Source organism: Mytilus californianus, unplaced genomic scaffold, assembly GCF_021869535.1.
Source record: "Mytilus californianus isolate M0D057914Y unplaced genomic scaffold, xbMytCali1.0.p SCAF_4, whole genome shotgun sequence".
Classification (NCBI taxonomy): domain Eukaryota; kingdom Metazoa; phylum Mollusca; class Bivalvia; order Mytilida; family Mytilidae; genus Mytilus; species Mytilus californianus.
Window position 1 is genome coordinate 50,463,708 of NW_026262690.1, and position 21,425 is coordinate 50,485,132.

General features: G+C 31.5%; 1 protein-coding gene and 1 long non-coding RNA gene across 7 annotated transcripts in view; both read right to left on the reverse strand.

The window, feature by feature from the left end:
• LOC127698422 (uncharacterized) overlaps positions 1–5,171 on the reverse strand; it is a 73,742-nt gene extending 68,571 nt beyond the window's left edge. For all 6 annotated transcript variants that reach the window (XR_007980819.1, XR_007980816.1, XR_007980821.1 and 3 more), the window contains exon 1: positions 5,119–5,171. This is a non-coding gene — a long non-coding RNA (uncharacterized LOC127698422). The remainder of the gene's footprint in view (positions 1–5,118) is intronic.
• Positions 5,172–15,820: 10,649 nt separating this feature from the next.
• Positions 15,821–21,425, reverse strand: part of LOC127698409 (uncharacterized) — a 28,684-nt gene continuing 23,079 nt past the window's right edge. The window contains exons 3-5 of the mRNA XM_052201875.1: positions 20,844–21,010; positions 18,731–18,906; positions 15,821–18,017 (exon numbers count right to left, since the gene is read on the reverse strand). Of these exons, the coding sequence (XP_052057835.1) occupies positions 17,974–18,017; positions 18,731–18,906; positions 20,844–21,010 (387 nt within the window). The 3' untranslated portion in view covers positions 15,821–17,973. The remainder of the gene's footprint in view (positions 18,018–18,730; positions 18,907–20,843; positions 21,011–21,425) is intronic.

Genomic DNA, 21,425 nt, shown 5'->3' on the forward strand with positions numbered 1-21,425 from the left:
CTTCAGGAAATCAGGGAGAGAATGATTGGTTAAAGATAATATTATTACTCTCGACCTTTTTCGTAATATAAACTTCTAGGATTGAGGTCAATACGGTTAACCAACGATTATTCGATATTCTCAAACGAATAACTCAACTCACACTTATGAATTCTTGTTTTTCTTTCCAACTAAATTAAGATTATTTGCATATTAACAAATATGATTTATGCAATACCGGTTTAAGAAAACTTTCCGCTTGCCCGTAAATATTAATCTTACAATTTGAGAATATGGAAAAACCTGACATTTTTAAGAAACAGAACACAGTAATCATTAAGACTTGAGTTCTTTCATCGTTATCTTTAATATTTGAAAAGTTAAACATAGTCGTAGTTGAATTCTCCTAAATGATTAACTACGTGAAACGACACACATGTTTACATATATGACACGCGATACTTAAAGTAATTAAAGATTGGAAGATGTTGTATGATTTGCCAACTAGACAGAGTCAGATGATTTGGTTGTAAGCGACCGTTTTACATGTAACAATATTGCTGAAAATATCAAACCATCGTTCATGAAATAAATAATTTATAAATGTCAAGAAGTTAATGAAAAGTTTCTCTTTGTTGAAATATTGCAATCAAGCCAAACATAACTGTAAAATGATTAAAGGGAGATAAATCAATATAAAAAAGAGAACATTATTTTTATCCAAATTATTTTTTCAATTCCGCTCAAGCCAGTGCTAGGGGCTATCTTAAACTTGCACAGTTTTTTTGCTCCGTGTTGAAGGCCTCATTGTGACTTTGAGGTGAAGAACAGCAATAAAATCGTTGTCCCTTTGCTTTTTGTGTGTGTGTTTTTTTTTTGCTGTGCATGTACTGATTTTGTGTCATGGATGGATACCCCATATCCTTTGTTTTTCTTTTATTTAATCTTAAAACGTGCACATTGAAAATTGAAACATTCATATATCTCATTTGAATTGATTTTTATTCATTTATTTTCGTTAAAAAAAAAGAACATTAACTTGAAAAATATGCTGATAAAAACGGTGTGTAATTAACATTGCGAATGGAAACGGGGAATGTGTCAAAGAGACAACAATCCGATCAAAGAGCAAGAAACAGCTGAAGGTCACCAACGGGTCTTCAACACAGCGATAAACCATTCGCACCGGAGGCAGGCTTCAGCGGTTCCCGAATAAAAATGTGTACTAGTTCAGAGAAAATGGACGTCACACTTAACTCCAAAACATATAGATGAACCAAAATTAAAAAACATACAAGACTAACAAAGGCCAGAGGTTCTTGACTTGGGACAGGTGCAGAAATGCAGCGGGGTTAAACATGTTTTGTGAGATCTCAACCCTACCCTATTCCTCTAGCCAATGTAGAATAAACAAACAAACAGCAATACGCACAGTAAAACGCAGTTTAAAGGAAGTCCGAGTCCGATGTTAGAATAGGTAACAGAAGAAACTAAGCAAAAAGACAATGATAGCATGAATTAACGAAGGACTACTAGTAGTTACTGACATGCCAGCTTCAGACTACAATTAAACTGATTGAAAGATTATGTTTTCATCATATGAAAATCAAGCACAATCCCTCCCGTTAGGGGTTTAGTATCATACCATCATAAAATATATGAGAAGAACATAACCCGTATCATGCCAACAACTGGTTTTAGAATGTGTTTATTTCCGATGCAAAGACCCTATGAGTGAATCAATATTAATTCCAAAAAATGCCATCTTTAATGACCTGACAACAGTATCGTAACTATATCCTTTCTAAATAAGTCTGTTTAAAGGTTTGGTTAGTTTTTGAGGTGAATGACGGCATTTTTGTGCTTTGTATAGAATATTACCATAAAAGATTGGATGTGAAATAATTGCACACACTCAGTGCATGTGTTATTGTAAAAGTCCTCATAAATATAAACAAGTATACCTTTTGTAAAATATTAGATCGAAAATAGCTTTGAAAAGAAACTATGTTTTACCACGAGCCAATAGACCACTTTCGAGTTCGTTGCATTTCCGTCAAAAACTTTGGTTTGAGTGATCATCATTCGTATGTTTAGGGGGCATCGTCAATTCATTCCCATGTTGAGCGAGCGGTTGAAAAAATATTCGTAAAATTAAATTCTTATGATGTATAAGCAGCACTGCTGTCATTAGGGAATTGTGATTAAGTACCTACGGAACAAACATTGTTTCTAGTTTATCCTGCATAATGGCGATCACAAAGACGCTTGGTGAACTTTGATAGTGCAGGGATACAATAATGTGGTAAATGACGTCAAAACGGCGCGCATAATTGACGAAATTTTCCGGTGAAGGACATTACTCGTAAATGGTCTGATGTTTTTTAACAAAGTGGAATTGTGGACAACTTTAGACAGACATTCTACATCGGATAACCCGTAGTTATACAGGGCTAACGCCATAATATATAAATATATATATATAATTCGTCTAAAATTTAGCCCAATAATGTTAGATCTGTAAACACTGTACATCCCTAGATAAAGCCGATGAGGAAAAGCATTACTCGATATGTTACTATATGTTATATAGCCTAATTGGTGAAGTGGTGTAGACGGAGTTGCCACGATGTCAAGCAAGGGTTCAAATCCCGTTGAGGGAAAAACAAAAATTTGCAAACGCAAATTTACAGACGAATTTATAATAATAGTTCGGCATTTACTGAAGAAATCTGTCCTTAAGTTTTTCGCACCATGGCGTATTTTCCATCACCCCGCAAAAATTATTTATTTAACACCAAGCTCATTTTCAAAAAGTCCTTATATTTTTTTTCACTTATTGTAAGTTTTTCAGCCTGGGAGTGTTCTTTGAGGTTAATACAACATTATTTTATTGATATTCAATTCAACAGAATGGCAAAAAAAAGGCACAAGTTACCAAGGGGACATTAAAACTCACCAGTCGAAAGAAACTGAAATCGCCATGTCAAAAACAAAAAACGAGAGACGAAGAAAAGAAAAACAAGTTATAAAACACTGCATAGAAAATTAAAGACGAAACGCGCGTCAGACGTAACAAATCATGAGCCTTGTATCTTTGATTAGTTTTTGTGTATGTTATAACTATTGTTGTATTAATAAGAATTACAGATCTGTTTTAATTTCTTTAAATTCAATTCAAGTAAATCATTGTTTAAACTTATTCAAATTAGTATTATTTTTTGGTTAGTTTTCTAAAGAAAGTGATTTAGATGGTTGTAAGCAACCAGTTTGGAAAATATAGACACCAAAATCATTACATAACATACAAAGAAACAGAGTTGATAAAAGCAATGATCTTACATGTCACTGTGAGGTCAACAATATCATACAATAATGGAAACTACTTAGGACAAATATTTATTCAATCACTTTCAAAATGTAAAAGTTATCTTACATTTTTTTAGACGCACAAAGCGAGATAACTTTTTTTTTACATTAGTCAAACACTTCTTATCATTCAAAAGCATGTGATGAAATGTGCATTTTGATTTGTATTAAAACGTGGGGAAAAGACATTTCCTGTTATTAAGGATCATAATGTCAAGGAATTTAACAAGGGATTTTGTCAATGCAGTTTGAATAAAGAATACCATGTGTGCAATGCCATGCCAAAAATGTTCTCTATACTTTAAAAAAGGTTTTGTTTCACAAGGATACACAGAGGCAATCTTTAAATAATCAGGTATTCCAAATGATCACTAAAGATACCAAATTTACAGTTTGATACGCCATATAAACAATGAAACGGAAAATTGTGGGTAAACTTTGACAAAAATTTACTCATAGTCATGTCCTTTGGTATTTAATGGATAATTTTATCATTGTCAAACGTTTATAAAATAAAAAAAAGGATTTATAAAGAAGAGTGAGACCTAACATCTTTTTAAATATTTATCCAAGTCATACCTTTATGATTGATTGGTTCTTGTTTGTTCTACGTCCAGTGATAAATGCTATACAGCACACAGGACAAAACAGGACATATTATATATCAACAAGTAGGTCCTACTCCGTGCCGAACTATGGCTACTGGGTGGATAAATCCATTTAGTAAGGATAATATTTAGCAAATATCTATATACCAAACCATTTGTTATTCAAAAGAAGTCATACGTTCGTTTGCTGAGACAGTGTTTTTTTTATCATATTAGAAGTAAAATTCTGTTCACGAAGGTTCAAAACACTAATAACGGAATGTCTTTATTTTATTTTCATACGCAAATTGGATATTGACTATTTTGAATATACTTTTATTAACATTAACGTCTTAACAATTATAACCAATTCCTTCTTCAGTCTTATACATTGCTGTTCATAACTATTTCTCATTAAATATTGAAAAAGGATGTTTTTGAGATATTTGAGATTGACCCGAAAATAAAATTGTTTTAATAAAATAACGAATTGATAAAAACTGGGAATGAACAAATGAATACATGCAAAGTAATCCTGGTATTTATGATGAGTTTATCCCAATACTCCTTTAAGATCCTCCTAGAACAAAACGGCTTAATTATGATAAACCGAATCTTACAGATCAAGGCTGTCTATATTGAATTTCAACTTATATTAATACATCTTTGAAAAATTTTCTTTATACTTCCAGATGGATAAAATTGCCAGCTGATTTTTAGAAAATGTTAGCAAGCGTTCAAACTCTTTTCTTATTAAAATACCTGTCCTAGGGATTTGACATAAATAAATCCACCAATGAGAACACTGTTGTGTATTTATCTATTGTAACCAATATGGTGTACATTTTACAGATAACCCAAATATGTTAATGGGTTAAAGGTCGGTTTATTTTTCGAAAATTCTGTTAGTTTTTGAAAAATCTCATCAAAATCCGAAAAACTAAATATTTTCAGGACAACATTTTAATATTTGTAAACGATGTGTAAATATCTGATAATATAATATTACTACGATTAACATATAGTAACGATGTGTATGTCTGGAACATATTATATTATTAAAAGACAGAAATATACTATTTATTACAATATCATTTTTAAGAACTTATTTTAAGAGTAATTGTTAACGTTGAAATCAGACATATTTTCATAACCAATAAACAATAACCGATAAAATACTTACTACAGTTATTTCAGACTTAGTACAGATACATTTTATTACTTCCCTAACCCTGTAATTCGCGGAAGAAGCATGTTTCGTTATTCTACGAAAGCGCCATTACCTGTTGTGAATTGATGTATTTTTAGATTTGAATACAGTTTTTTATGTTTCTAGCATGGTTATGAAAGTTCACGATTTGAGTCCTAGAATTTTACTGGAAATTAAGGAAACGCTTTATTTTGCCTTATAAATGCTTCATTAACATAACATTTCTTAATGAAATGATAATAGACAATACGATAAATGAAGAGAAACCTTGGAACTTTGGCTTTGATTTATCTATTAATGAATATATTACGGAAACAATATATATGGTAACAAATGTAGTGACTTTTAAGAAATGTTTCAATGACTTGCAAAAAAAGAATGTTTGACTTTTATCAAGTCATTTGATATAAACACTTCCAGTTGAAAGTGGTAGGTTGTTCTTGATTATACGTCGTCCCACACCTCTCACTTGCAATATTTTGTCAATATAACGGAATTTTAAACAACTGACATACAAATGGGAGGTTTAGCTAGCTAAAAAACAAGGTTTAACCCACCATTTTCTTCGGAAAATGCATGTACCAAGTTAGGAATATGGCAGTTGTTTATCACTTGTTCCGTTGATTAATAGCGCTTGATTTTGATATTATTTATGGACTTCCCCTTTTCAAATTTGCCTTGAAGTTAGGTATTTTTGTTATACATTTTTGCAAAAAACATTCATTTCCAGATTTGTATAGATCTAGAAATTAATGTTCCCAGTCAGACCTGCGTAAGTGTACCTCTAAAACAGTCAAATACTTGTTAATTTGCAATTATGTTTTGTAAGGGTTCCTTTAAGTGCAAATACGACGGTATCTTCATATTCATATAATGTAACACTAATTATTATGTCTCAAATCAGAGCTAAAGTGATTGTGTTATGCATAGAAGATTTAGCATCAGTTTTATTCTACCCTCACGCATATATTGCCTTTGTCGTATATTAACCAATTTTTTTGGAATTTTCGGTCTAATGCTCTTCAACTTCGCATTTGATATGACCACTTATGAGTATTATGTTGACAAAAAGCGCGCCAGCTGCACCAAATTATAAACCTGGCGTCGTTGATGAATTTTTATTCTTTACAAAATAAGTTTAGTTATTTTACAATGTATTTGTTTCCGTTGCTAATTTTGTTATAGAAGACATATCGAATTATGTATTTAGATATAGTCAACAGTAGTTACCCTATGCTTAAAACAGGTTCCAAAGGTTTCAAAGGTTCGACAGGTATTGTTGTATAAAGTGCAGTGACGTGAAATATATGTTTTATGTATAAAAAAGTAAGAGGATACCGAAGGGGGAATAAAAATAATGCATCGTTGAAAGTCAATCAAATACATGGCTGAAAAAGAAAAGACAAAAAGACAATCTTTGCACAAATACTACACAGAAATCTAAAGAATAATCAACACGAACTTTGAGTGAAATCATGTGTTTCAGACAGGTTGGCAGTTTTTACTACCTGGTACGTAATTTGTATAGTCGTTGATAAGGCTTCACACGTTGGCAGATCAGTTGAAGTCTCTTGAATAACCTTTAGAGATTACCAAATTCAGAAACCATCAATTTAGTTTCACCTTAAATCACGACTAAATGTGTGATCAAACACAGGCAAGATATAGGTATAGTTATTATCTTCACTTGTGGCATAATGAAACAGCCAAAACATATAAACTTTGGATATTTGATAATGATTACTAGTTGCAGGTAAGATTCCTTGAATAATATATATATATATAATTTATATATATATATATATATATATATATATATATCAATGGTTAGAATCATTTTCGCAGTGAGTCGGATGACCGAACTTACAAATATCACAATTACTATATACTGTTCAGACATATGTATAATTTATAATTTATGAATTTGTTGTAATGTACAAGATCATTACAAATGTTTAAACATGTTTGCCGTTTCGTCAGTCAAAAACCAAATGTACAACATAATACAGATACAAAATGAATTGAGACTAACGATGCATTTGTTCGCAGATTGTTACAATTTGTAACGTTAATGTTATTTCATGAACAGACAACACTGTTTATTATCGCCAATAGCAATGTCGTATTATAGAGAAATATATAAGAAATGTGCAACGGCAAACAAATAAGTATTCGACTTGTATCAATAAGTTCTTTAAGCTTTCATCACGAATAACTTACCACATATGAAATTTGACACATTGCACTAAATCCTTTCTTCTTGATTTTTTGGTGCCTTTGATGAACAAATCTTCTTTTGACGGTTTTATCTGTACTAGAAGAAACTAAATTAGCTTTTTTGAAAACAAATACATAACCAGGTTACAGCCCTGTAATAGGATACAAATGCACATGACCGGCATTCTAGGAAAAAATCATTTAAACATTTGAATTTAACTTTTACTTCCTATTAAAACTTGGAAGATCATAATGTCATAATCAAAGAAATTTGTAAACTCACTAAACTTTTTTAGTTAAGTCCAGAGGATTGATATTTGAAATATGATACCACCAGAAGTACAAACAATACAGAAATACTAACAAGTCATTTTTGTAATATAGCAGTCACCCCTTTCTCTTATAGACTCAGTGACAACACCGTACTGAAAGCCAAGGTATGGATACCACAAACAAAAACAGGAGTCATAGTGGATGATAAAGCTTTCTCTCCCCAAATATCAGAACTGTTAATTGCACAGTTTCAAGTTCAGTTGAAACCCATACGGTTATATAAATAAAAGAAATATATCAGCTCAATAAATATTTTTTTAATGTTCAGTATAGGTTTTTAGTTTCCCGTAAGACTTCGAATACACACTTGATTGAATATAATGGTATGTATTTTTTAAAAGTTTTTTTTCTGAATAAACGCATATAACTTTTTGAAGAGAGGTTATATTACAATAAGTATAAAATTTATAAATCTTACTGCATTGTCATATGTCTAATCCGTATATCTGATTTAACAATAATTAAAAAATACCCTCTAAACGGTTGTATTAGTTAATTTACATTTACTTTCAAAAATGTGATTTTCAGAAATTCAATGTTTGTATTAGCAAAAGATAAAGGTGTGCGGATCCATGTTAGCAGTTCATAATACTGACACACATTTCAACCTTTTTTTTAAATTCATTATATAAACAATTCTATTTATAAACACTCATTATTTTCTAAAGATATTCAGGATTAATGCAAACCCTCACTTTGATGTGCTGATTAAAGCTATAGCTATATATATTATCTCTTCCTCTGCTGGTGAATGTCAGTCCACGAGACTATCACAAAATTTGATATTGTTTTATTGAAATTTGGGTTAAAACATTTTGAAGATTATCTTTAATTTAGGAATATATCTCACTCATTCAAAGCTCTTATTCCTTATTCGGATTTTGCCATACTTTAGCTTAGAGACGGAATAAAATGAAGGAATAGTCAAACTCAAAAGTCGAAAACGAACTGACAATGTCATGATGCCTTGGCAAAAAACGAAGAAAAAAAAAAGGAAAAAAAAACTGTCAGCAAAACACAACATAGAAAATTAAAGACTGAGCAACATTAACCCCTCCAAAATCCGAGGGTGATTTTAGGTGCTCCGTTTCTTCTCCCGCCTATAGTTTGATCACAAAACGTCACAATTCTATTTCTAAAAAGGAATAAAGGGGGAGAGGATTTGCAAACTTCCAGACATCCACGACTCCAACACTCCAGCCGATTTTACGCAATTCTCTCTCTCTCTCTCTCTCTCTCTCTCTCTCTCTCTCTCTCTCAAATGGTATAATAAATATTTTTTTTAATTAATAAGTATTCAATTCATTTGTATATTTGATTCCCGTTAAAAAAACTATTCCATTCACCGTCTTTCACCTTTTTAACTCAACTGGTCCAACAAAGAAGCTTTTCTCATCACTTGGCGTCCGTCGTCCGTCGGCATTTTGCCTTATATGATAAAAATTATAATAGATAAATAGACATTTTATATCACAAAAATGATCAGCAAGGCAAGATCTACTAAAAAGTCGAATTTTGCCGATAAAGTTAGTAGACTGTCACTCTTTATAGGAGTGATTGCCCTTAAATGAGGATTTTATTACCATCTTTTGTGATTTGAACAAACACTAAAGAAGATAGAGAGAAACTAAACATACTAAATGATCAGCAATACAAGATCAGCAAAACAGAGATTTTGCCATGAATTATTTTCTCGTCTACAATGTTGAGAGTGTCTTTTGTTGAATATGCATATATATGATCGACACTAGCTTTTTAGAGACTCCAGTTCCGCGAATGCAATAAAACATTTTTATCTACTTTGTTCTTCATTATTGAAGGATTGATTGATTGAATAGAAGACAAACTAAAATCGTGAGTTAACTCTCGATAAAAGAAGGTCATACCTACACTGGTGGTTATATACAAATAAACTCATCATAGATATCAGTATTGAAATTTTGCAAACCTGGTTAGCGTTTCGTCTACAAAAGACTCATCAGTAACGCATTTTTTGGAGTATTAGGATTGAAATTCAGCCGTATTGTCATAGAACTTAGAATTCTAGTTGAACATCTAATTTGCGAATACAAAAAAAATGCAATGGGTACATTATGGAGGTAACCAAAGGTAAAAATTAACAGACATTGGAGAACAAATGTGCGTCTTTATCAATAAACGGGAAACATTATTTGATTAAATCTTTTCTATCGAAATATAATTTTTGGGTTTTTTTTTCTTCATTTTTCCAACTTTGTCAAAGAAGCTGTTAGGAAGCTCAGCATCTCAATTTAAGATTGAATTAAACGAATTTAACCAATAAATGCTTTACATCCAAAACAAAAAAAGACATCGATGTAGTAGTATAAAAGACATACATGCATAACAAATTTTCCAAGTAAATTACCAGTAAACAAAAAAGGCGGAACATAGCAAAGGGAGAACCAAAACTCAAAAAAAGTCTAAGTAATGTTATCGTAACATCATGACAAATTTTGCGAAAACCCCTTACATATTATCCATCAGTTTCGGTTTACCCATGGGTGAATACTATTATTATGAGACGGATGCTACCTTAATGATTTCAAAATGTTACTTTGCTGTTATCAGCTATACTTATTTGCGGTAAATTGTATGCTCCTTATTCACGAAATTGCGTAATATCGTATGCTTCTTTATGACGTTTAACGAAATGTCCCTAAAAGGAACGAAAAATAACCGGAATGATATTTTTTCATCTTATTTTATGATGATAGTAGTACCCAGTGAAGACCAAAATCTACGCTTCTATCAATTAAGCTTCCTAAAGCTCAACTTGCTCTTCACATTGTTGTTAATATAATGAAATTATGTGCGACTGTCATACAAGAGAGAAGTTTAGCTAGCAATGAAATTTTCTACATAAGGAAATGCGTGTACCAAGTCAGAAATATGACAGTTGTTTTCCATTCGTTTATAGTGTTTGAGCTTTTGATTTTGCCATTTGATAAAGGATTTTCCTTTTTGAATTTTCCTGGGAGTTCAGTATTTTTGTAATTTTACCTTTTTCAAATCATTGTTATCAGTATTATTACACAAGAACTGGAAACCTATGATAGGATCATTTTGACAGGTGTCACGAGTGGGGCAGAATTCGCGAACTCTTCCAAAACATCTAGTGCAACCCCGTTTTGGTGAAATCCATGTTGCTCAGTCTAGTTTTCTTCATAAAATATTGTGGACTAACTTGCTTTTTCGTCGTTTTTCGTTTTTGCTATGACGTTATCATTATCTCTTTGACTAATGAGTTTTGAAAGTCCCCTTAATATATTCCGCGTCTTGTTTTTTAGATAGATAATAGATTGTTTCAGAGTTCAGTTTTAAATGTATCACTGTCAAATGAAGAAAAAGATCTAGACATGAAAATATATATAACTGTTAATTCAAATTCACTGGAGTCCAAGAGATACATGATCGTGCATGTTAACAAAATACGGACATCATTAACAGGGTTGTGCTACTTACAGAAAAGAGTTATGAGGACAAAAATTGACACTTCAGTTTAACCGTCACTATCACGCATTGGTTGACCGATACGATGCGTTGCTGTCTTATCTCACTAGTGATATGTTTTCGTGCTCTTACATCTTTATATCCTAGTATATTGGTTTGATCGGTGGTGTCCTATTTTTGATTAAGTGTGGATTCGGATGGCGGGTGCATGAATAATTGGAGAGGCTTACCCTGTCGACTCACCAATTCTCGCTACTTTTTGAGTATATGCAGTTCCTTCAGATTTGTACACGTGTGATGCCTTGAATTCTTAATCCATTTCCGAGATTTGAACAATGGTAAACTTAATCAAGCATCTATATTTTGATAATGATTAAAATGCTCGAATATCATCGTTATGTAGCGGGGAAATGATTTTTATCTCAAATTTAATATTTGCCGAACATATGTAATTAATTTAACTAATTTGTTTTTATCATAATTCCATACATGTCAGGAATGTCATGCATCATCCATGAATCTTTGATTTTTATTTCAACAATTTTGATATGTTTCATGTTTGCCAATTCAATATATTCACGTGTATTAGGAAACCTGATAGATATGTTTGCTTTACTTTATGTTTGTATTAATTGCTTTTATTGTCTCAATAATTAACTATATTTTTTTCGTTTGTTTGTCATTTAGATGCGCATAAATGTGAATTAGAAGTTTTGACATGGTTAAATCTATATTCAACAAAAGAGGAAATGATTGCGAATGCTGATAGAAAGATACATTGATAGACTCATACATTAAGGTGGCAAAAACTTTCTAGAATGTATTACTTCATTTGTTTCCTCTGAAAATTGATAATTAGATCATTCAACAACTAACAGAATATGCACAAAATACATTACAAACTACTCAAGCCTACGTTGCTACGTTGGTACAAGCTAAAAAGTCAACTTATTAAATTGGAACCTATTGACACCTCAGCCACCACGTATGCCGCCTGATTGGCACCAAAGGGAATCTTTTCAAAGGGTCCCCAAATCATTATTTGGTTAAATGTTTAAAAAATGTTTAACTCTTTGAAAAATGACAATCAGCATTTTGTCAAATCTAGTCAGTTTGAAAATACGTCTTGTAATTCAAATAATTGTAAACGCAAAGTTTGTGAAGATTTTTGATATTGTTAACATTTGCCAGCTTAGATCATATCCATCTTAATTAAGTGGATATTGGAGCTATGATTATTACTTAAGGCGACAATAGTTCAAATCTCTTAAATCGTAAGTAGAGAAAAATCAAGGTAACAAAAAAAACCCTGAGAGAATCGCATGAACTCAAAGAGGAACAAGACCGGCTGCATCGACAGGGCAACGTTTTGTTCTATGCTCTGTAACTCTGTTGGCGCAATTTTTGTGTAAGTAGCACGCTAATGTGAATGTGTAATGGAAGTCCAAAAAGTGTGATCATTCACGAGCATAACGTGTTAACGCCATGATTAATATGGTATGTTATAGGTGAGAAATGGAAAATAAACAATTGAAAAGTGCCACATGTGGAGCAGGATCTGCTCACCCATCCGGAGCATCTGAGATCACCCGGTTCTGGTGGGGTGAGTGTTGCTCAGTCTTTAGTTTTCTAGGTTGTGTTTTGTATACATTTGTTTTTTGGTCGTTTTTCGTTTTTCGTTTTTTTGTCATGGCGTTGCCAGTTTGTTTTCGTCTTATGAGTTTGTATGTCCCTTTGGTGTCTTTCTCTTTTGAAGTCATAAACAAAAACTTTTGAAGGGATGATTTTAACTTTACTAATTGGAACCTTGGTTCAAAGCTTCCTTGTAAGCATCAACCCTCTATCAATGAAATTATGATCGAAAAAGTTAAGGAATACTATATCAACTGGGAGATATATACTCAAGATTGCAAGCCATGCTGGAATGTTGCTACATAGAAATGAAAAATTCACAATTCTTTTGTTGTAAATATTTGTTCCCAAACATATACGATGTCAAAGTATTTAATATTTTATTCAAGGTATGAGACAGACTTGACTGTATCTGTAGTACACGTTCGATGGGATTGATGTGTTCAACATAATCAGTTAACTGTTAATTATTTAGCATGATGGTACCATAGATATAGTGAGACGTGAAATAAAAGGATGCTAGCGTCTTTTTATTCTTCATGAGAAGCTCCTGTTTGAAGAATGCCGCTGATGAATAAAGGAACAAGTAGAAAATAAGAGAAGTACAGTTGGTTCCTATTGAAATGCCAAATGATCTTTTATCGATCAAAAGATCAAGCATATTGATGAAGTCAGTCTCAGAGAATTGTTTTTTTTAGAATCAAATTGGGTTCTTTTAAGGTATGATTTATCCCTGCCTAAAAACTAAAAAAACATCTCTAATGAAAAGGTAAGTGGTGGTTTGTAAATGTCACAGCTACAAAGTTTGAAAAATGGTTAGTTTAGCACTTTCTCAGTATCTTGTTTCATATCTTTTTACCAACTTCTTATTTCTAATACGTTTAATAACTTACCTACAACCTTTTCACCTCCATCGTACATAATAAAGTTTATAGAAAAAACTTTTCAAACATACCAGACTCATAATTTGTACAAAGAAGTGCGTTTCGTCTACAACTGACTCATCAGTGACGCTCGAATCAAAACATTTCAAAGGCCAAATCAAGTACGAATTTGAAGAGCATTGAGGACCCAAATATTTCGAAAGGTTTTGCCAAATATAGCTTAGGTAATCATTTCCTGCAGGTACAAAATTCCTTCTGAAAAATTTAATTTTTTGTAAACTGTTTATTTATAGATATGACCATATCAATTATATGTCATGTCAACACTAAAGCACTGACTACTGGGCTGGTGATACCCTCGGGGTGGACACCTCTAACAGCAGTGGCATCGCAGAAACACGTAGCATGTACACAGAAATCAATATCATGTTTCTAATATCATTGGAAGACTTCTGTTTCTGGCGGACTCTCATTCCCAAAGAATTCTTCCGCTAGCCGCAAGTGTTTCATCAATATCATTATTTGCTTTGAACATCTAAGCAATTCAAAATCATGAGATGAAATAAATGCACAAAAATCATGACAAAAGAAAATATAACGATCAAAAACTGGTCTATAAAACACTACGCAGAAAACTAAAAATTGACAAACAAAAACCCCGTTAAAATACTGGAAAATAAATTCAGATGCTAAGGAAGGGTAAATGGTTGTAGTTTCATTAGTGAAACATATCGTGTTGTTCATGTCACGTTAAAATATTTTCATAAGTCGCATTCTATGAACGCCATGAACGAGAAAAACAATAAAAGATTTTAGCAAGTATATACATATTCTAAAACGATCAACCAGATCGACTTTCATAAACTCACACTTTTTTCAAAAGTTTCCCTTTATTCTAGAAGGAAACCCATATAGGAATCGCAAGCCATGAAGTGGAGATATACACTCAACATGAAGGTTCTGTTAGAATGTGCCTCATAAAACAGGAAAGTTTACATTTTAAAAATAGAATTTAACTTTGATGAGTTTTTTTTAATATAAGCAAATACCCTTGTTTTTAATATAGTTATTAATCAGTCAGGCAAAATCAATCTTATCGATCTTATCAATCGTGTTACCTTGTCTTTTGTTTCATATGTGGTAGACTGTTGTTTATTGTTTTGTCATTTTTCTGTTTTGCAATGGCATTATCCGGTTTTTCTTTTCCTTCCACATTTGTGCGGCATAGTTGACCGTAATTGTTTAAATAATTTGTCTAAATGAAAAGTGACATAGATTGATTGAGTGTAATTTATTATTATTAAATAGATTACATGCAAATATATTTGCTGTAACACAAATTCTTAAGGATGTTTGCTGATCATATTTTTGAATATTTGTCAGATATTCGGAATCCTCAGATTTTATCCATGAAGTGCATTTAAAAATGTTGCCCGCCATGGCCTACTTTTCATTTCATAATGCTATTACATATAGTTTGAAAAAGTCATTGTAAGAATTATATTTATTCTCTTTATTATTTTGAATATTTGGTAGAAGGTACATTTATATTAACACTAATAGTGTATACATTGTCTCTTGGCTGTCACTATTTAATTTATAGGTAGGCTTTTGTAAAAACCTATATTTCTATATGATTATTGAAGTTTACGGCGCTTAACATATTTGCCGTCTTTGCCGCTCGTCTTTATGACGTTACGTTTTATTATGATGATGTTATTTCAATTTGTTTACAGCAGTTTATTATTTGGATTGTATTTGGACACACACGATTATTTTTATAAGAGAGCATAATCGGTAAGCATATAATCCTACTTTATAATTCATTTCTTTAGCAAAAATTGTAACAATGTTCCGTAAATGAAATATATTGATTTAATTTTTTTCGTGCAACTTTGTACTTTATCATAAAACATGTTTCTTTACCTTTTATTATGATTGAGAAGTAATTAATGCACTGTTTTTTATTTTTATGATTAACGGAATTTAGTTTCACTGGAATTTTTTAGTTCCGTTATTTATATACCTTCCTTAGATAACAGTCTTTTCAAAAGATTGTTATTTTGAAACAGAGCAGGGCATGTCCTTAAATATTAAAACAATTACCATTTAACTCACACCATAAGTAAGAAGACGCATTGTAGACAACATAGTTAATAAAATACAGATACATAAGCAAGCTGATTCGCATTTGGAAATATGAAAAATAATCATGGTTAAATTTATATCTTGTAGATATAATACGTAATTAATATAAGTCGATTTTGATATCGTTCCTGTAAATCAGACATAAATAAAAGAAACGTTACATATCGTTATGTCATTATAATTCTTGGGGTAACAATTTTCATGGGTTTCATGGGTATAGGTGAACCATGAAATCCATGTTGTTTAAAGAATTTCAAATTTTCTAGATGCTTCTTCGTTAAATTCTTCAAAACCATAGAATTAAGTATTCACAAAAAATATATTTTTATTCTCAATCCACGAACATTCTTGTCCACAAAAAAATAAAATATACAAAACATTTTATTTTCATCATAAAATAACAGTGTTCCTAAGTTCAGTACATTTCACATAGGCCTAGATTTACAATAGACAAAGATGGTAGTGAACATTAAAATAGTTAAATCGTATGAGCTCCAGACAACATACACGCATCAGACACCACTTGACTTCATGGCGATATCGACGGGGACGTGTCAAAACCAGGAACCTGACAGGAAGTTTCGTCCTTAAAATCTCTCCTGGATTCGCAGCTGATAAGTTAATGGTTGCATTTTTTTAAATTCAAAAATATTGACAGAAAAAAATGAAAATAACTACTTATAAATTTTATGCATCCAAAGCGCTTTTTTTTTAATTTACTTTCATCAGTAATGCCATCAAATCCTAAACATTTGAAAGCCAGCGGTATATAAAACGTAGAAACGTTAGAAGCTGTTATATGACCAAGAGGAATATAAAAAGAAAAACCAAATTCATCCCATGTCAAGTTTTTCTGAGAGTGTTGAAACCTTACTTTTTGAATGATTTATCAATTGATAAAAGTCGATCTATTTCGAATTAATACTAATAAATGTCTTTTGTATTTTAATCAAGTTATTAATATCATGCAGAATGGAAAATGAATTACTGTCTACGTCTGGAGTGACATACAATTAACATACAAGAAATCTACGTTAATAGTAACAAATTCGTTTCATATTAGATGCATACAATTGTTGATTTGGTTACACAATTTATACAATAAGGACAACAAATAATCACACCGTTCAAATTCAAAAATAAACTTTAGACAATTTACAATTTGTGGTTATAAAGTGGCATTAGCTACGATTTAGACGAAAATGATTTTATTGTCTCAAACATTTAAAAATGCTGAATATTAGAATAATATTTCGCATTTAGCAGTCAGTGTGGTTCAATTTTGTCACAATAAGCTACAAAAAACGTCGTTGATGTATAATGGTTTGCAAGTCAATAATTCAACCTGTTCATCCGTATTCATGTAACCTTTAATTTTACCCTCAGCTGGAGATGGGTTACATATGCTATTTGTATTCATTTATGAAAAAGAAACAGACGTCTACATTGAAAGTCAAACAAAGGAATTACCAGGAAAACCATTTCGATGGCTGATTCGGCCCACAAAAAAACATTCCTATACATGTGAAAGGATGATTTATATTTTTCTAATCTAAAATATTAAAGTAAACAGCCCGAGAAAAATCGTCGTATAACACATTTTCACGTGCTTGTCTATTTAGATTTATGTTTATATCGCTTTGTCTGACCATCGACAGCCTTCATAGGTCACCTCGATGGTTAATCCGATCGCATCTATCTAGTCTAAAATACAATTTTTTGACTCCTTGCATTTTTAACTCTTTTACGCTAGTGCTACATAAATCTCTCATAAGTATGTGTTTATCATAAAAGAAATAAAAAGTGACCAAAGTTATAGCCAGTTAATGAAAAATGACAGAAATTTACTGAATCGTGGTAAACTAGGTGAATTAAGGTTTCTGTTCGTGTTCTGTTGGAAATCCCGGAAAAAAAACATACATTCTTACAAGCAACAACAACTGTACAACGTGTTAGTAATACTCTGCTACTACTACGGGAGTTTTTAACAACATAGACTTGCTCTAAAGTCCTCACAGGGTTGGAAATAATACTCAAATGATATTTGGTTTATTTGATTATGGCCAGCTAAATAATATCGGTTCTATATTATTATTTGGTTTCGAAATATACTGTTGTTCCTCTTTATCTGATACATGGAAAGTTATTTTTGTATGTAAATTGCTAATGCGTCTGCAAGCTGGAAAGCTGAAATTAAGTAAATGACAATAACTAATTAACAAATAAGGTACCATTCATAAATCATATAAATCACGACCGTGTATTGCAGATATGTTTAAGTTTAGAACTTTTCCATATTAGACCAATTATCCGATTAGGCAAACGAGCTAAAGCCTGATGTCATAAACCAAGACCAGAAATAGAGAAATTTTCAGCGTTAACTCATGCAAAAAGACCATGTATTAAAACTGTCGTGTAACTATCAATGAAATATACCGGGTTAATAAAAGAGTCATTTCAATGAAACGTATATAATTAAGTTATCAAAATAATGAACATTCCGAATTTTGAGAAAGTATACTTAAATCTTTTCTTGTACGACATATTCGTTCATTAGTTTTCTTAATTCTTTTAAAATTTCTTCAATTATTTATGTTTAATATAATTCTGTCTTTCAGACGTGTATCAAACATATGAAACTGATCATATTTTTTTTCCATTTACCTGTATAGCGTATTTATTTAAAAGTACTGTATTTGATTAAATCATATTTTAAAACGACGATTTTTTTTTTGAAAATAAGGGTATATTGTGTATGAGGGTTATCATTATTACACATTAAGAGTTACATAGCTGGCGTTTCATGCAATGAAGAAAAATCTATAAAAATGTTAAAACAATGTGATCTGGAATAATATGTTAATTTATAACAATGAAAGTTTTGATGTATTGATAGTTACCTTTAAGGTCCCATTGACCCATTACGTTATTTGGCATGTATGCAAAAGCAGGATACTGCAATCCAAATTCATATGAGCAAGTAGGACCAGAATCAAACACTGCTATCCATCCCACATCAACATCACATCCACCGTAATTTTTGTTGATATAAAATCTTCGTTCTATAGGCTCATCACTGAAATATATTGCAAGTTTTGAACGGATATAATATTTTTCAAACTCAGTGTAGTTTTATTGTATATTAACTAATGGAAATTTCTTATTGTAATTTTGCAATTCATTTTTAACAGTAGCTAAATGTCATTAAGTGAAAAGCTGCTTCTATTTTGGTATCAAATTTGTATGATTTAAAATACCTGATAGACATGTTCATGGTCGCACCAAAAAGATAACTTTTATATTGCTTAATGGTTGGGAAAACCTTCGCATTCTAAACAAAATGTATACATGGCCTCTGATAGCCTTATACGTATCGGTTTCTCCTCAATATATATTTAATTAATGGCACAAATTATATGCAAAAGGAGTACCTTTGTTTGTATTGTTTTTCTTGAAGACTAAACAGTAAATATATAAAAAAATAAAGCAACTCCAGCTTTTGTATAGTAAAAAGTATTTACAAAAATACCGAACTCTAAGGTAAATTCAAAAAGGTAGAATTCTATAAATCCTGACAAAATCAAACGTTCGACTATATCAACTAACAATACGAATGGAAAACAACTGTCAAATTCCTGACTTTCTGAAGAAAATGGTGGATTAAACCTGGTTTTATACAGAATAGACTGAGATATTTATTCTATTGATATGATACCAATGCTCAATGATTTTACTGTGAAATAAAAGGTATGACCGACTTCTGTTGAAAACAAATGTGCAAACAAATATCAAATATTGGAGGATATGCAGTGACATCAAAGAAAGTGAGACAAGGTGCATCGACACGGTCGGATCTCCTTCCGTTATGAGTACTTGTGTAATATTGTCAAATGAACGATAGAGGACAAAAAAACGTATGCTGTATTTGTATTTGAATTCGAAACAAACTAGGTGGCTTATCTATAACAAACAAAAAAAAAGCAAATGCTGAAAGTAGCATGCTATTTTATTAAACATATCTCAATTTATAATTTACGCTCGTACATGTTTACATTATAGGGTCTTGCTCCTGGCACCAAAAACTAGAGTTATAAGGATTAAACGACTGACATTGACACTTTTAAGTTGGCTTGACCGCAAGTTCTAGGTAAAGAACAAAGACCTGTTACGGGACAGACGAACGATCATTTACGCAGAACAAAAGACCCCTTCTATGGTAGGCGGGGCATAAATATCTATCCTTAAACATCATTGCCATAAACAATCCAAAGTGAGTCAAGCGGGGCAAAATCCTCTGATAATATAAAAAAGAAGATGTGGTATAGTTGCCAATGCAACAACTTTCAACAAGACAAATGACGTAGAAGTTAGCAACTATCAGTCATCTTCATTAATGAGCAAACACCGTATCGCATATCAAGCTATAAAACAACATAAGTGTAAAATCATTCAAATGTGAAAACTAATGGCCTTCTTTATGTATAAAACAATAAACGAAAAACAAATTTTATAAGTCTGTAAGCACGGTTATTAACTAAAAATACATTTAATATTTTCAGGAAAACTATACAAACATACCATATTGCCTGTATTATCCCTCTCTTTGATGATTTAAAAAGATACCAGGATTATACGTTTGTACGCCAGACGCGTGTTTTGTCTACACAAGATTCCTCAGTGAATTTCTAATCAAAATAGTTGGAAGGCCAAATAAAATACGAGGTTGAAAACATTTAATGAACACATATATCCAAAAAGTTGTGCCAAATAAGGCTAAGGCAAAGTATACCTGGGATAGAACAAACTTAGTGTTTCGAATAAAGCAATATTTTATAAATAAATAGTAAATTTGCAGAAAAATGTTAACGACGACAGGCACAAAGAAGTCAATGACTAACAGTTGTCAATAGGTTTAGCTATACAGAGGATAATACATATATAATGTCCCTTGGTTAAGGTAGGCTAAATATTGGAAGAGTTATCAAATTGTCTGAAACTTGTCATAATACTTACCCTTTAATGCTGAAGAAGTTGTATGTGATTCCAACTGTGATCATGTCAGTATACGAACTATAAATAAGTTGATCTTTACTGTACCAGTCTGTATTCAATCCATTATACGTATTGTTGAAAACCATGTTCATTACCATTACATTATCTTTGTACATGGCTACTTTTACCTTTAAGATCATAAACGGTAATGATGATACATAGCTGGGTCATCAAAATGTTCGACAAAGAATCTTTTTAAAGTACTGACTACTATTCTTTCTACAGTTAAAGATGGATTTGAAAAATATTGTGATGAGATATATTCTACCAGTAGTGTTAACCAGATGTGGATTCTCAAAAATTCGAAAGATCTACTGCTTAATCTTCGATCACATAATCTTTGCAATTTTGCAGCAACATAAAGACTTTTGATTTTTCTACTCTTTACACTACTGTTTCCCATGCTCAGTTGAAAGATCGACTTCACCATCTCATTAAACTGAGCTTTTTCTATAAAAATGGGAATCTTAGATACAAATTTCTTGTTTTGGGTTACAATAATTCATATTTTGTGAAAAACCACACTGAATCTACCAGAAAATA